The 14,052-nt window shown below is 32.5% G+C and overlaps 1 protein-coding gene across 1 annotated transcript in view; it reads left to right on the top strand.

The window, feature by feature from the left end:
• cltca (clathrin, heavy chain a (Hc)) overlaps positions 1–14,052 on the top strand; it is a 60,471-nt gene that overhangs the window by 12,589 nt on the left and 33,830 nt on the right. The window contains 5 exon segments of the mRNA NM_001005391.2: positions 605–812; positions 4,716–4,984; positions 5,357–5,518; positions 6,256–6,369; positions 7,109–7,282. Of these exon segments, the coding sequence (NP_001005391.2) occupies positions 605–812; positions 4,716–4,984; positions 5,357–5,518; positions 6,256–6,369; positions 7,109–7,282 (927 nt within the window).

Genomic DNA, 14,052 nt, shown 5'->3' with positions numbered 1-14,052 from the left:
TTGGACACACATTTTTAATGGCTATAAACCTGTCTTGACTGTAATTGGTTTCTTTTGTACGGAGATAGTTTTGTATAATAAAGCTATTCAAAAGTCTGTTTCTTGTGTCTGCTCTTTGTGTGTCCCTGAGATAAATTCCTCAAGGCTTTTTCAGATAGTAAAGCCATGTGGTTGACTCGGTGTAGGGAAAAAAGGATTTGCTACTTCTATGCCACATTTAATTACTGTTCTTATTACTAGAAAGGCTGATCTCATAATACTCTTCAACACACACAATTACTGCTGAAATGTAGTGAAACTACAAAAATTATTTGCTGTTACGGTTTCATCTTTCTGCCTTGTAAATCATGTTTGAGATCCATTTAATCTTCAGTGTGGAACACTGTCATTGATTTTTATTAAAAGATTCATTCAGAAAGCAGTTCACAGGGTCAGAGAGACACCTGACCTGATATCACTTAAGAAATAAAATCAAATTATCTCAGTATTCTTGACTCTTAAAAAGGATGAAATGGAAATAAAAATGAGAATTGTATTAATCAGATAAAAAAAAAAGTGTATAGTGTGCTCATTCAAATGAAATAAAACTGTTCTCTTTTCCTAGCTCCAAAATTTGGGGATCAACCCAGCCAACATCGGGTTCAGCACCCTGACAATGGAATCGGATAAGTTCATCTGTGTCCGGGAGAAGGTTGGAGAACAGGCGCAGGTGGTGATCATTGATATGGCGGACCCAAACACCCCCATCCGCAGGCCCATCTCTGCAGATAGTGCCATCATGAACCCTGCGAGCAAAGTCATTGCCCTCAAAGGTAGGAGATCTAGATTGTTAGTGCATTAGCTATTTGTAGTAACCTAATTGTAATGACTAGTTGACAACAGAATCATAGAACTGATCCAATTGTTGTTTTAAACTAGAATTTAAGTTGTCTTGTTTTCTTAGCCTCATTCATTCACCCAGAATCTCTTTTTAGTTAAAATTATGCTATACCTAATATTTAAGCAAATGTTTTTGCATTTTCCCTCATTATAGGCTACATCTTATCTTAAAGTAACATGATATGTTGTGTATTTTTTTGTCATGCAGCCATAATTGCTTTGTCTTTTTGTTTTGTTTCCTTTTTTGTTGCTGCTTTCTCATGTGTATGCAGACGGTGAGTTAACATTTTAGTACAATGATCTGTGAAAGTTATAATCCTGTTGCTAAAATGAACATCATTTTATGTAGAGTTGCTTGGCCTCATTGCTTAACCATGTGTAGGTGTTACTAAAGCCTCCACTTCAAGCTATAAAATGTCTTAAATAATGCATGTATGCTTTTTATTTGGAAATTAATACTTGTCATATTTGGCCATGACAATATTTTTGTTTATTATAGTTTCTTTATATTCAGAGTGTGTCTTTTGTGAAAACAGTTGTATTGTAAAAGGCAACAGTATTGCTTTTGCAAATTTAGGAGAGTTGTGCCTCAAGGTTTGGACTTAGGCCCCATGCAAATTTAAGCTATTGTGGACAATGTAAAGGCAACATGTCCTGGCATCTCTCTGATATAGTTTACATAAATAAAGACTGTTTAGCCAACAATATACCACATTATTAACTTTGGCTAAACAGGATTTGACTTTCACAAACTTCATAGCTTGAATGTTCACATCATGTTGATTTATGTAGAAACCTGTAATCCAGTTTCTCTTTCTGGGGTTTGAAATATTGTTGGGCATACATTTTGCTTTTCTGTTTATTTAATTTACTATCATTTAAAATGCTTGCTATATCAAGTAATTTCCTCCACCCTCACCGTGTAATCTTAACATCAAGTGTCTTAAGTCCATGTAAATGAATCTGGGTAAAGGTAGCCTCCTAGTTTTATGGTTCTAGTGGTAGTTCATAGTCCAGTAGGCTTTACATAGGTTGTATTTAGGTAGCTGTGTGACTAATGCTGTATAAGTGATGTGGTAGATGTTGAATAATGTATGGATATGAATGTATGATTAAATATCAGTAGAATTTAGCACTAAATTTGTTTTGTACTAAACAGTTGGGACTTTTGTCATGCTGTGCAAATGGCTAATTTATAGTCATCTCTTCAGTCTTTACCCTGTTATTAATTGTAATTGGCATGTTAAATGATGCTAATGGGTGACACAGTATAATAAATGCAATTTTCTGCTTCAACAAAGTTGATATGTGGCATCAAACCTGTTTGTTTGCCTTTTCAATAGAGAGAAAAAGAGCAGTAAATGGCTTGCGTTGGCGAGTCAAAACAGTTACTGTCATAGCTTAAAACTCGATTAGCTTTTAATCGATTGCTTGTTTGCGACTACAGACCATTTTATTAGCCTATTTTGGGTTCATAATATCCTGTATGGTTCAGAAAGTTAATTTCCTGAGCAATATTTAGCCTTGCTCAGCTGTGCTTTTGTTCACAATGCTTATAAATCTGATTAGCTGCTATTCAGGACTGACTGTCAAATGTTTTTTTTAATATAATTTAATACAGATTTGATTTTCTTGTCCAAAGGTAGGGTTTTTAAGCAAGAATTGACAAATATATGTTATGATTTTCAGATGTTGTCATTGTCTTCTGTTTAGGGTATTAGGGCATATAGTGCAGGTTTTTGCTCTGTTATTATTGAGACAGTCAAAAATGTGGATTCAAATCCCTTCTATCCCTTTCCCACTCTGTAAAGCTCGCGCTCCCACCCTTGTCATGTGATTTGACTGTTTTGGCTGTATTATGGGAATCATCCATAGAGGCCTGAAACACATTAATTTTCGCTTCCATCTATGCATATGGATGAAATTCAGATCTCTGCAGCAGTCAGCTTCACAGCAGCGTGCAATCTCACACTTGTTATACTGCAAATTTGAAGTCGGCATGTAATTTACTATTCAATCAATTTTCTAAATGCATGTCATTGATCTTAGTGTGAGCAAATCAAACTATGCATATGTTTTTCTTTCTGTGAAAATGATTTCTTGACTTTGATCCTAGGCTGCTTAAACTCCATCTTCGCAAGCTTAATTTTACACCTGCCTCCATTTTTAGCATAACACCCACATCTCAAAATTCAGTCAACAACTTTCGGACAGAACCTGTCCTTACCCCATATATATCTCTTTTTTTTCTTGTCTATATGTCACAAAATGGAAAACCAGTTTTGCTACTTGTTTCATTGCAACTTTTATAAAACTAAAAATAGGATAGACCAGCAACCCGTTTGAAGTCAAGTTGAACCCAAAATTTACTATATATTACAATCAGTGTTCTTCTTCTTAGGTTTTTTTTTTATTTGTGTGTAATTCAGTTGTCTGACTTGGATGAACTTAACAGAGGAAATAATTATTTCTAGCCCCAAAAAGGCAGGGCCTCCAAGTCGCACCTATCTATTATGTAATCATAATAGACCACAGGGAGTTTTGAAGTGCTTACCAGCTAAAATTCATTTTATATAAAGAACTCAAACTCCTGAAACAAACTCCAAACATTTTTTTTTAATCTATTGTTTGGCTTTCCTTGAAATATTTTGGGACTTTAAGACATACTAGCCGTGTAAATGGCATTCTTACTCCTACTTTAATATTTTTTACTTTTGTTTTTTATTTATTAATGCAAGAATTTGCCTTTTTTTGTTGTTGTTTTTGGGTGAACATGACTCTCTGCCTTCACACTCTGGTCAAATGGTTTCCTCAGGCTAGAACCACTGCAAAATTATAAAAAGCATTTCACATTAACTTTAGGAGTCTTTGTTTCATACTGCGAGCTAGGCCTGTCACAATGATCAATATGTTGACTTATCGACATATCAATTTTGGTGATGCGATATATATTGCCCATACATACATAAAAAAAAAAACAATTCTAGCCATATTTCAGCTAATTGTGCAGCCTCTTAATCTCTGTTAGATGTGCCAGTGTCAGTATGACAAAAAAACACTAGTATTTACAATAAAGTACTGTAGTATATTTTCATGTGGGTGCCTGAAGAATGAAAATAGATCTGTTACTTTTTTCTTTAGTTCTTTTTACCTTGGACATTTTTTGTATATTATTATTGTTGTTGTCATTTATTGGTTTAGGATATACATTTTCACATTCTGATTCCAGTGCTTAATTATTAAATTGTTAAAAAGACTAATTAAAATATTCCTAAGAAAAAAATATTGTGTACTTTCATTATGATGCTATTATTGTGTCTAAATTGGCTTAAAATGACAATAATGTTGTTTATCACAATACATTTTGGTGCTATATATCGATCTACAAAAAATAGATATTGTGACAGGCCTACTGCAAGCCTTGTCTTAAATGTATGTGCACACATAGATTAAACATTAAATTCAGCACATAGATGAGTAATCTTTTAGGAGTAATTGGTTGGAAGTTAATCAGGTGAGTTGCTGCCAAGTTTTCCTTTCCAATAACACACAATTCCCACGTGTGTGTACAGTAAACCTTTTGTTGAATCAATCTCTGGTGTTTAATTTTGAGTTTGTTCTGTTCACAAATTCTCCTACATTTCGCTTCTTGATTGCTTGGCTTCATTTGTCTTAACTGCTGAATAAGCTGTCATGGTGGGCTTGCCTGATGCACTTCCATCCATGACTGACAATATTTCTGCCCTGATGTCTTTTGTAAGCTAATTCATTTATTTCATGTGTGTAAATGGTAAAATGTTTTCTCTATGATTGTTTTTCTCCTGTTTTCTTCTCAGCTGCCAAAACCCTTCAGATCTTTAATATCGAGATGAAGAGTAAGATGAAAGCCCACACCATGACCGATGACGTTACTTTCTGGAAGTGGATCTCCCTCAACACTGTTGCCCTCGTGACCGATAACGCCGTCTATCATTGGAGCATGGAGGGAGACTCTCAGCCGGTCAAAGTGTTTGACAGACATTCCAGTCTGGCAGGCTGTCAAATCATCAACTACCGCACTGATGCCAAGCAGAAGTGGCTGCTGCTCATTGGCATTTCTGCTCAGGTGTCATAATCATTTTAAAGAACCGTTCTGGATTGTTGGTCTAGAATTATTTTGGGTTACGCTTTAGTTTAGGTCACAGTTCACAGTATTAACAAACCATTAACTGACACTACTAGCTTAATAAACTACTTATAAGCTGTTTATTAATAGTTAGTAAGGTAGAAGATGGGTAGGATTAGGAATTCAGAATAGTTTACAACTACTAATAAACTGTTAACATCTTAATAAAAGCCAGTAGTTAATAACACGAATAGTGACCTAAACTAAAGTGTACCTTATTTTACTTTGTCTGTCATTCAATTAAACGTTGGATATTGAATCAAAGACACCCCCCCCCCCCCCAAATCTCAAAACTGTTCTTTCATTTTGTAGCAAAACAGAGTTGTTGGAGCCATGCAGCTCTACTCTGTTGATAGGAAAGTGTCACAGCCTATTGAGGGGCACGCCGCTGGCTTTGGTCAATTCAAAATGGAGGGAAACACTGAAGAATCCACTCTCTTTTGTTTCGCTGTGCGAGGTCAGGCAGGCGGAAAGGTGCGTTTCCATATGCATGCATACATTTGTACATTTCAAGAGTGCATCTAAGAATTGACATGCATTTTTTTTCGTTGCCGTTGTATTAAAAACTAATTTTTACTTTTAATCAAAGCAGAACAAGGTACTTTTACCTACATAAGGACATTGAAGCATCAGTCTGTTGCATGTTTTTTGTCATAAATGCAAGCACAAGCTTTTGTTCAAAGTGACTTACAATTGAGTTACTGCATATAATCACTTTGACCTGATATGTTTCAATCCAATAAAAAGACAAGTTATTTAGTTATCAGTATTCCCAAGACAGTTATCTAAGAAACAGTGGAAGTAGAGCTGGGCAATATGGCAAAAATTAAACCCTGATAAATTATTTTTCAAACTGAACAACAATATATATTTCGATATCAGTTGTTTATTCTTTCAGATTTAAAATAGTATCCCAACAGTGACTAAAGATGCAAATTAAAGGATCTGTTAAATGGCATAACCTATTTTTAGTGGCCATTTTTGCAATTCGATATGATAACATTTATCGGCCCAGCCCTAATTGGAAGTAGTCTAAATAGTTTTCTTTCGGGCATGAACTACAGTTTTTAGTTTCTAGTTTTGGTTTAATGTTAATGTTTCTTATATTTTTTTACAGTATTCACAACTTTCCTTGAATTTCTCATTTATGTGTCACATTTAAAATGTGTTTAATGAGATTTACTAGAGAATTCATTATCATTATTTTTCAGCTTCACATTATTGAAGTGGGCACACCACCAACAGGCAACCAGCAATTCCCAAAGAAAGCTGTGGATGTGTTCTTCCCGCCAGAAGCCCAGAATGACTTCCCTGTAGCCATGCAGGTATTTATTGTTGTTGTTGTTGTTGTTGTTGTTGTTGATGATGATGTTGTTGTTTTTTATTTGGCAGTGAAAGAGACTATAATTTGTTCTACTAAACTGTATGTGCTACAGTTTGTGGTTAAAAAATACATTATTAATTTGCAGTAATGATAGTAGCATATGTTTGATTTTTGGATAAATTAAAGGTCCCATGAAATTAAAGGTTTTTTTTTTTAGATGGTAGTATCAGGATCGTTAGTTTTTAAGATATCTATAAGCTAGTATGCTCCAAATAAAGTTTACAAGTTATAAAACTAATGTGTAAAGTTTGTAGTTTCACTTTCACCTAAATAGATCAACGGTTTTATTAACGTCACCTCATATTTCAGTTTCTCATCAAATCATGACTAATCAAATGCTCTCTAGTGTCTGACATGCCCCACCCCTTTCAAGATGCTTCTTTTTTTCATTTGATGCACTTTAGCTCAACCACTCCTACTAGCAGAGCTGTGATGAAACAAAACATTATTGGCTTTTTTTTTTTAAAGGGTGAAGAGCTACACCACGTCCCACCCTCTTTTCGAGTTTTGGTTGATATTATGTCAAACATTGCATAAAAATGCATATTTCAAAGCCCTTCACGGGACCTTTAAGTTGTTCAAAAGGGACCATAAGGACATGGTTACAAAAAGTGTCCAAATAAATGCTACTCTTTCTATTCTTCAAACAAACCTATCTATTGTGGTCTCTTGTCACACAGATCAGCTCCAAACATGATGTTGTGTATCTCATCACTAAATATGGCTACATTCATCTGTATGACCTGGAGACGGGCACCTGCATCTACATGAACCGAATCAGCGGGGAGACCATTTTTGTGACTGCGCCCCATGATGCCACAGCTGGGATTATCGGCGTCAACAGGAAAGGACAGGTATGTGCTGAAACTTAAATGTAAATGAATCCATGTGGTTTGAATGACATGCGTATCCTGAAACTTATGCATGGCTTGATTTCCTTCTTGAAGCAAATTGAACTACTAAAAGTGCCACAATATTTACAATTTTCTGGGAAATCAGCCTTCAAATGGCTCACTTCTTGTTGTCTCTGCATATTAAGCTGGGTTAGGAGGACGCGCATTAAACACTGAACTAAATTACACGCTTCAGCTGTAATTAGTGTCAGTATTTCAAATTTCGAGCAGCTGTGTCACTTTGATCCTGCACTGCAAAGCTCTGTGTGCGTTTGCTCGGATCTCCACTCTGTCAGAGGGAATCTAAGGAGGACACAGCTCAGCTGATTACCCCAGAGGCAGAACATTTAATACTCCCGTCTTACTGAGACATGGAAACCACCCATCCTCCTTCTGCTTTTTTCCTCTTTTTTTTTTTTTTTTTACCAATTCCCTTCAGCGAAGCTTAGGGCATCTCATCCTGAAATTTTCAACTAAAACTTGTCGATCGAGGCCATCATAGATATTGAAGGGATAGTTCAATTAAAAATGACAATTTATTTAACCTCAAGTGGTTATAAACCTTTAAGTTTTTCTCTGTTGAACACAAAAGAAGATATTTTTTGACAAAAGCTGAAATCCATTAACGATTGACATCAATGCTTACAGCAATCCAGCTTTATTTAAAATCTCAGAAAGATTTGAAACAAGTTAAGGGTGAGTAACTGATGATAGATTTTTAAATGTTGGGTGATCAATCCCTTTAAATGGTTTGTTCCCTTCAAAATAAAAATTGTCATTTTCTCAACCGTCCTTCCATACTTTTAAGAAATTTGTACTTTTGAGGAACAAAGTAATATTTTTAATCATCATCCAAAATTCTAATGCCTCAAAATTAGGCCTGTCACAATAATCAATATATAGACTTATTGTGAAATACTTGGAGAGGACCTCAACAATTTTTGCCATTGAAATATATATTAACAATTTCACAAATAACGTTGAAGCCATTTTAAAATGACATTTACAATCAACCTCACCAGTGTCAAAGTTTATAATTGGACATTTACCTAACAGGACATTTACCAGTATGTATAATAGGAAGTTTAACATCACGTCTTTTTAACATCAAATTATAGAATCTAAAGCTTAAGAAGTATTTTAAAGTGTTAGTGGCTATTTTTATAACTATACTGTTGTATAATTATGTATTTAGTGGCATAAAATTATCTCAAAACGACAATTATATTGCTTATCAAACGCTAAACAATTTCTGTGGCAATAAATTCCTTATCGTAACAGGCCTACTCAAAATACAGGGTAATACAGTTGATGTCTTTAATCCAAGTCTTGGGATTTAAATTTGGTCTTTTATTAATGCATGGACATTAATAAATGATGGTAAACAGATTTGGTTAAAAATATTTGCGTTCTGTTTTGTAAATGAACATTTCTTAATGGCTTGGAATGAGTCGTGGTTGGACCATAGGCATTTTCAAATTGGCAGGTTTAGTTTGATTTAAAGTCAACAATGGCTAAGTTTACATGGACATCAGTAATCAAATTATTGTCCTTAATCTAAATAAGACGATAAAATGATTAAGGTGTTTTTTTAAATGTTCTTTTCATGATTCCGTTTTACATGTGATGGCACATAATTCGATTAACGTCATTGCGTCACTACACTATCCACGTTTCATGTACAATTTTATGTGATTTCACCTGATTAAGGTGTTTACATGTCTGTACTGCACTTTAATAATGCGACTAAAATCGGCATACTCCCACATGTCTTAATCTGGTTTCTGTTTTGTTTAATTATGACCCTGATCGGATTAAATGAAACAAGAATAGCTATTTAGATGGTCTTAATACTCAGTATTGTCTTAATAACATTCAAATTTGACTGTTTACATGGACACCAATAATCTGATTTTATAAAGTATAGACTTGTAAACGCCTTAAACTATTACCGTCATGTAGGATTTTCCCAGTGTTTCGCGACAGGATAGTCTATACATTCACGGTTGTTTGATACTATTCTCTACTCCTACCGAGTCAGGGAAGGACCACAGACACCTGCTTTGCGAAATGCAGAGTTTTTTTTCTCCATACGGCGTGTAGTATCAAATTCCAATAAAACAACACTCTTATTATATTCTCTTTTTCAGATTAAGGTAAATAATTTGATTACTGATGTCCATGTAAATGGAGTCAATAATGCGGCTATTTGGTTAATGCAGTAGTCTGTTTCTTAAACTAGTGCAGAACAAAAAACAAAAACTGGATAATATTTGACCAAAAATGGGACTGAATGCTGAACCACTTCTGTTTTTTTTTTCATGATATACTCTGCTGTCCAATATTTCATTTTAGGCACAAAAAAGTGACTTTTTGCAGCAGCGTCTGCATTTCTTTTGGTTTATTTTTTAATTGTCTAGAACTGATTAATAAGTGTAAACGCATCATAAGTGATGACAATTTTATCTGTGGGTGAGCTAACCCTTTAAAAATACATTAATCCCCTGAACTATATTCAAAAATGATTTCTCCTTGGTTCAGCATGTTAGATTTCAGAACATTGGAGTTATAAATACAAAGGTTTTCAGACTCTCAGGTGAATCAACACTTCTGTCCAAAGGCTTTTTCTAAACACAATACTCCATTATAAGCCTGTTAATGGATCCCTTGAGCGGGTAAATAATTTTCCAGTCATGCCAGAGAAAGTCTTAAATTATGCATTGGGTGACAGAAAGCCAATCCAAACCGTGTCACGCTGAACCTGAAGAGCACTGTTACTGCTCTTAATAATACAGAACCTCCACCTGGATCAACCAACAAAGCCATGAACACAACATCACAGAGGTGAATGAAATAGAGTTAAAGCGGTGGCCAATCAACTTTAATTAATTTGTCCAATGTAACGTATTCAGACATATTTAAATAAAAAATCACATTATTTTTCACTTTTGTTGTTCACCTAAAAAAAAGCTGTTTACACTTATGTTTCCTAGAAGCCCTTCCCTCATAAATATGCAATAGGCTCTAATTGGTTAGCTGGCCAATTGCGTATTTTTGAAGGAGGGGCTTCTATTGTGTTCTAACTGGCTAGCCTCTTTCTGTGTGTTTGGAAACATTTCACTTGTGGACATGTTCATGTAAATTTAAGGGTTTATGATGTTACAAGCCTGTCATTTGATGTAGGCCTTAAAAAGCTAATACTGTAAAGATAATGTCTCGTTCCAATATTAACTGAGCATCATAAATTTGCTCCGTTTATGCTCAAACTGTAATATTATACTGCAAATAAACAAAATAATCAGATACATTTAATGCATTGATCATCTCGTAAGATTATTTGAGTGTTTGCTTTTTGCACTTGGTCAAATGTTCCATAATATGGTTACAAATCTATTATTTAATTTGGTAGCAAGACTGTGCACATTGTGGGTGGATTTGTAGTAAATTTAACCCTTATTTGAAAGTGATTTTATTTGAGTGCAGATAAAGGGAAAAGGAATGCATATCTCTCTTCCTGTGGCTATTTCCCCTGCTCATGTTGGCATTCTCCATCTTCCTGTCCTCTGCGCCACTCAGCACTGGTGGGTGATGAAAAGTCAGGCTGTAACCAGCTGCGTCTGCACTCGTGAGCGGAGTGACCTTGAGAGAGAGCCTTCACTGAAAATAGCTGCAGAGAAGGCAAGAGGGAGGCAGGCCGAGAGAGAGAAAAAAAAGTAGCAGTTATCATGTGATCTTGCCGTGGGAGGCATTGACTGGCGTCCTAATTCCTTTCACGTTAACAGAGGCGGAGCCTGAGTGCCAGTCATAGCATGCGTAGGAGAGACGCGTCATCAGCTGCTGTGACATCATGCTTTGCCTTTTGTCAATCAGTCAAGCACACCATATGATTTCTGAATTCAGCCACTGTAACATGACTCTCAGTAAGTCAAAAGTCTGCTCTGTTGCTTTTAAAGCCACTAGGCAGTGTCTATAGACTGTAAAACAAATAAAATGTTAAGATGATGATAAAAATATGATTTATTTAATAGAAATGACCTCTGTGCATTATTTTTGTAATGAATATAAATTACATAGGTTTTGTTGACAAAATATTGCTTTTTTTGTTGTTAGTGTTAGTCATAATAAAAAAAATTAAACTTTTCAGCGTTTTAAAATCATATATTTTATTTAATTGATCTTTGTTATTAAGCAAACAAAACGTGTTAATGCAATTCTGACAAAAAATCTAATTTGTTTTAAACAAAAAACAAAATGATCTAATAGTAATGGCAATGGAATAAAATAATTTTCATAATTCAGACTTTATTCACTTATGAGTGTTTCCTTCGTTAGTAATAATAAATGATTATTAGCATATTATTAGTCTCAAAATAACCAATTTTAACAGTTGAACATAATAGAAGAAAAAAATTCTTGATCTATTAATGATTTATTAATTTAATCTGTTTTTTAACATTTAAAAATATTTTCTACATCAATAAATAATTGTTATTTATTATTATTAGTAGTAGTAGTAGTAGTTGTATAAATAATTTAATTTAATCTGTTCTATAACATTAAAAATTAAATGTTTTATTACATTATTAAAAATTAAAAATGTTTTATTACATTATTAAAAATAAAAAATGTTTTATTACATTTTTAAAAACAGATTTCCTATATCAATAAATTATTGTAGTTAATTTTTATTAATAATAATGATAATATAATTTATTATCAATTTAATCAATGATTTATAGCATTTTAAAATAAATTTCCTTGGCAATGAATTAATATTGTTGATAGTTGTTTATTATTATTTATTATTATTATTATTATTATTATTATTAATTTGTCAATATATCAGTAAATTATTATTATTATTACTATTAATTTATTTAATCAATGTTCTATAACATTTTAAAAATAGATTTCCTTTATTAATAAATTATTATTGTTATTATTTTTATTATTATTAATAATATAATTTATTGTCAATTTATTTAAGGATTTATAGCATTTTAAAATATATTTCCTTGGCTATTAATTATTATTGTTGTTGTTTATTATTATTATTATTATTATTATTATTATTATTATTATTATTTGTCAATATATCAAATTATTATAATAATTATTAATTTTATTTAATCAATGTTTTATAACATTTTTAAAAATATATTTCCTATATCAATAAGTTATATTTATATTATTAATTTATAAATTTAATGTTCTAAAGCGTTTAAAAAATAAATTTCCTATATTTAAATTAACAATATTAATAATAATAATAATTATTATTATTATTATTATTATTATTATATTATTATTATTATTATTATTAATTTCAAAATTTTGTCAGTTTTCTATAACATTTTAAAATACATTTCCTGTATCAATAAATTGTTATTACTATTACTAATAATAATAGTTTATTGATATAGAAAATATATATTTAAAATATTGTAGAACATTGATTCAATTGATAAATTAATAATAATAATATACAAATACACTATTTTATAATAATTGGTTGCATGTTGTTTTTATTTATTTATTTATTGGTATTTATTTTTTATTTTTTATGCTGTTTTCCAAACTACTTATCTCTTAAGAATCAATGGCTTTTAATTAAACATTATTTATTATTCAGAAAAACAGAGATATAATCTTTTCCATTTGCTGACCAGTACAGGGATGTTCTCTGTGCAGATGTTGCAGTTGTTTGGGCTCCTCATCAGGATTGACTCATTATTACTATCATCATCTCCTCAGGCCTTGGGCTTTTATTGACGTCAATGCAGTGTTTTTTCCCCCGTTGGCCACTGCAGCCTCTGTCTGTCACAGTCTCGCACACGTATAATCTCTCTTTCTGCTGGCCCTCTCCTTTTCTCCTTCTCTCACTGCCTCTTTGTGGAGAGAAGCTGATAGACACAATGAGCCGCTCTATTTTTACTCCTCTTTAGTATCTCGGGCTGAACTGACCCATATTGTTGGGGGTGGGCTGTGCGGGTTTAAGCTGAGAGTGATGAGCATCCATGCAGAATAAAAACTGTGACTTTGACCTGCTGTTGCCTATCTAGAACACACACAGTAATGCACAAACACTTACCATATGAGCTCACAGCTGAGATATGGTGATGTACAGTTCACTTTGAACACATGACTGGTTACAAGAAGTTAAAACTTTTATCTTTATTAATTGGCAAGACTTTTTTAGTTACAATTTTATTTGCATTTTATAAAAATTTGAGTTTTGTATTTATATTTAGATATCCTATTTATTTTAATGAATCTTCTCTTAAACTAATCCTAAGTTATTTTAGTCATTTTAAATATTATAATATTTATGAAATTATTAACTTTTTAGTTTGGTAATTTTTTCAGATATTTATTTTTATATTTTTGTTTTTACTACTTTTTTTCATTTTATTTTGATTATTATTTTTTATATTTATTTTTGTCAAATTTTCCATTGTCATGTTTGTTACTATCTTTTTCAGCCAACTTAAATCGGTTTTTATTGAAGACAAAAATTCAGAAAATGGATTCTGTTTTACGTATTTTGTCCACATTTATTTATTTTAAATGTTTGTTTTTATTTGTTCCTATTTGTTTGTTTTATTATATTTATATATTTTGTCAAATCAGTTTTTATTAAAGACAAAGATTCAGGAAAATGGATTTTGCGTTTTACATATTTTGTCCAGATTTGTTTATTTTTATATATTTTATATTTCTTTATTTATGTA

Source organism: Danio rerio, chromosome 10 (genome assembly GCF_049306965.1).
Source record: "Danio rerio strain Tuebingen ecotype United States chromosome 10, GRCz12tu, whole genome shotgun sequence".
NCBI lineage: Eukaryota > Metazoa > Chordata > Actinopteri > Cypriniformes > Danionidae > Danio > Danio rerio.
Note: the sequence above shows the minus strand (reverse complement) of the source record. Positions and strands in the feature narration are given on the sequence as shown.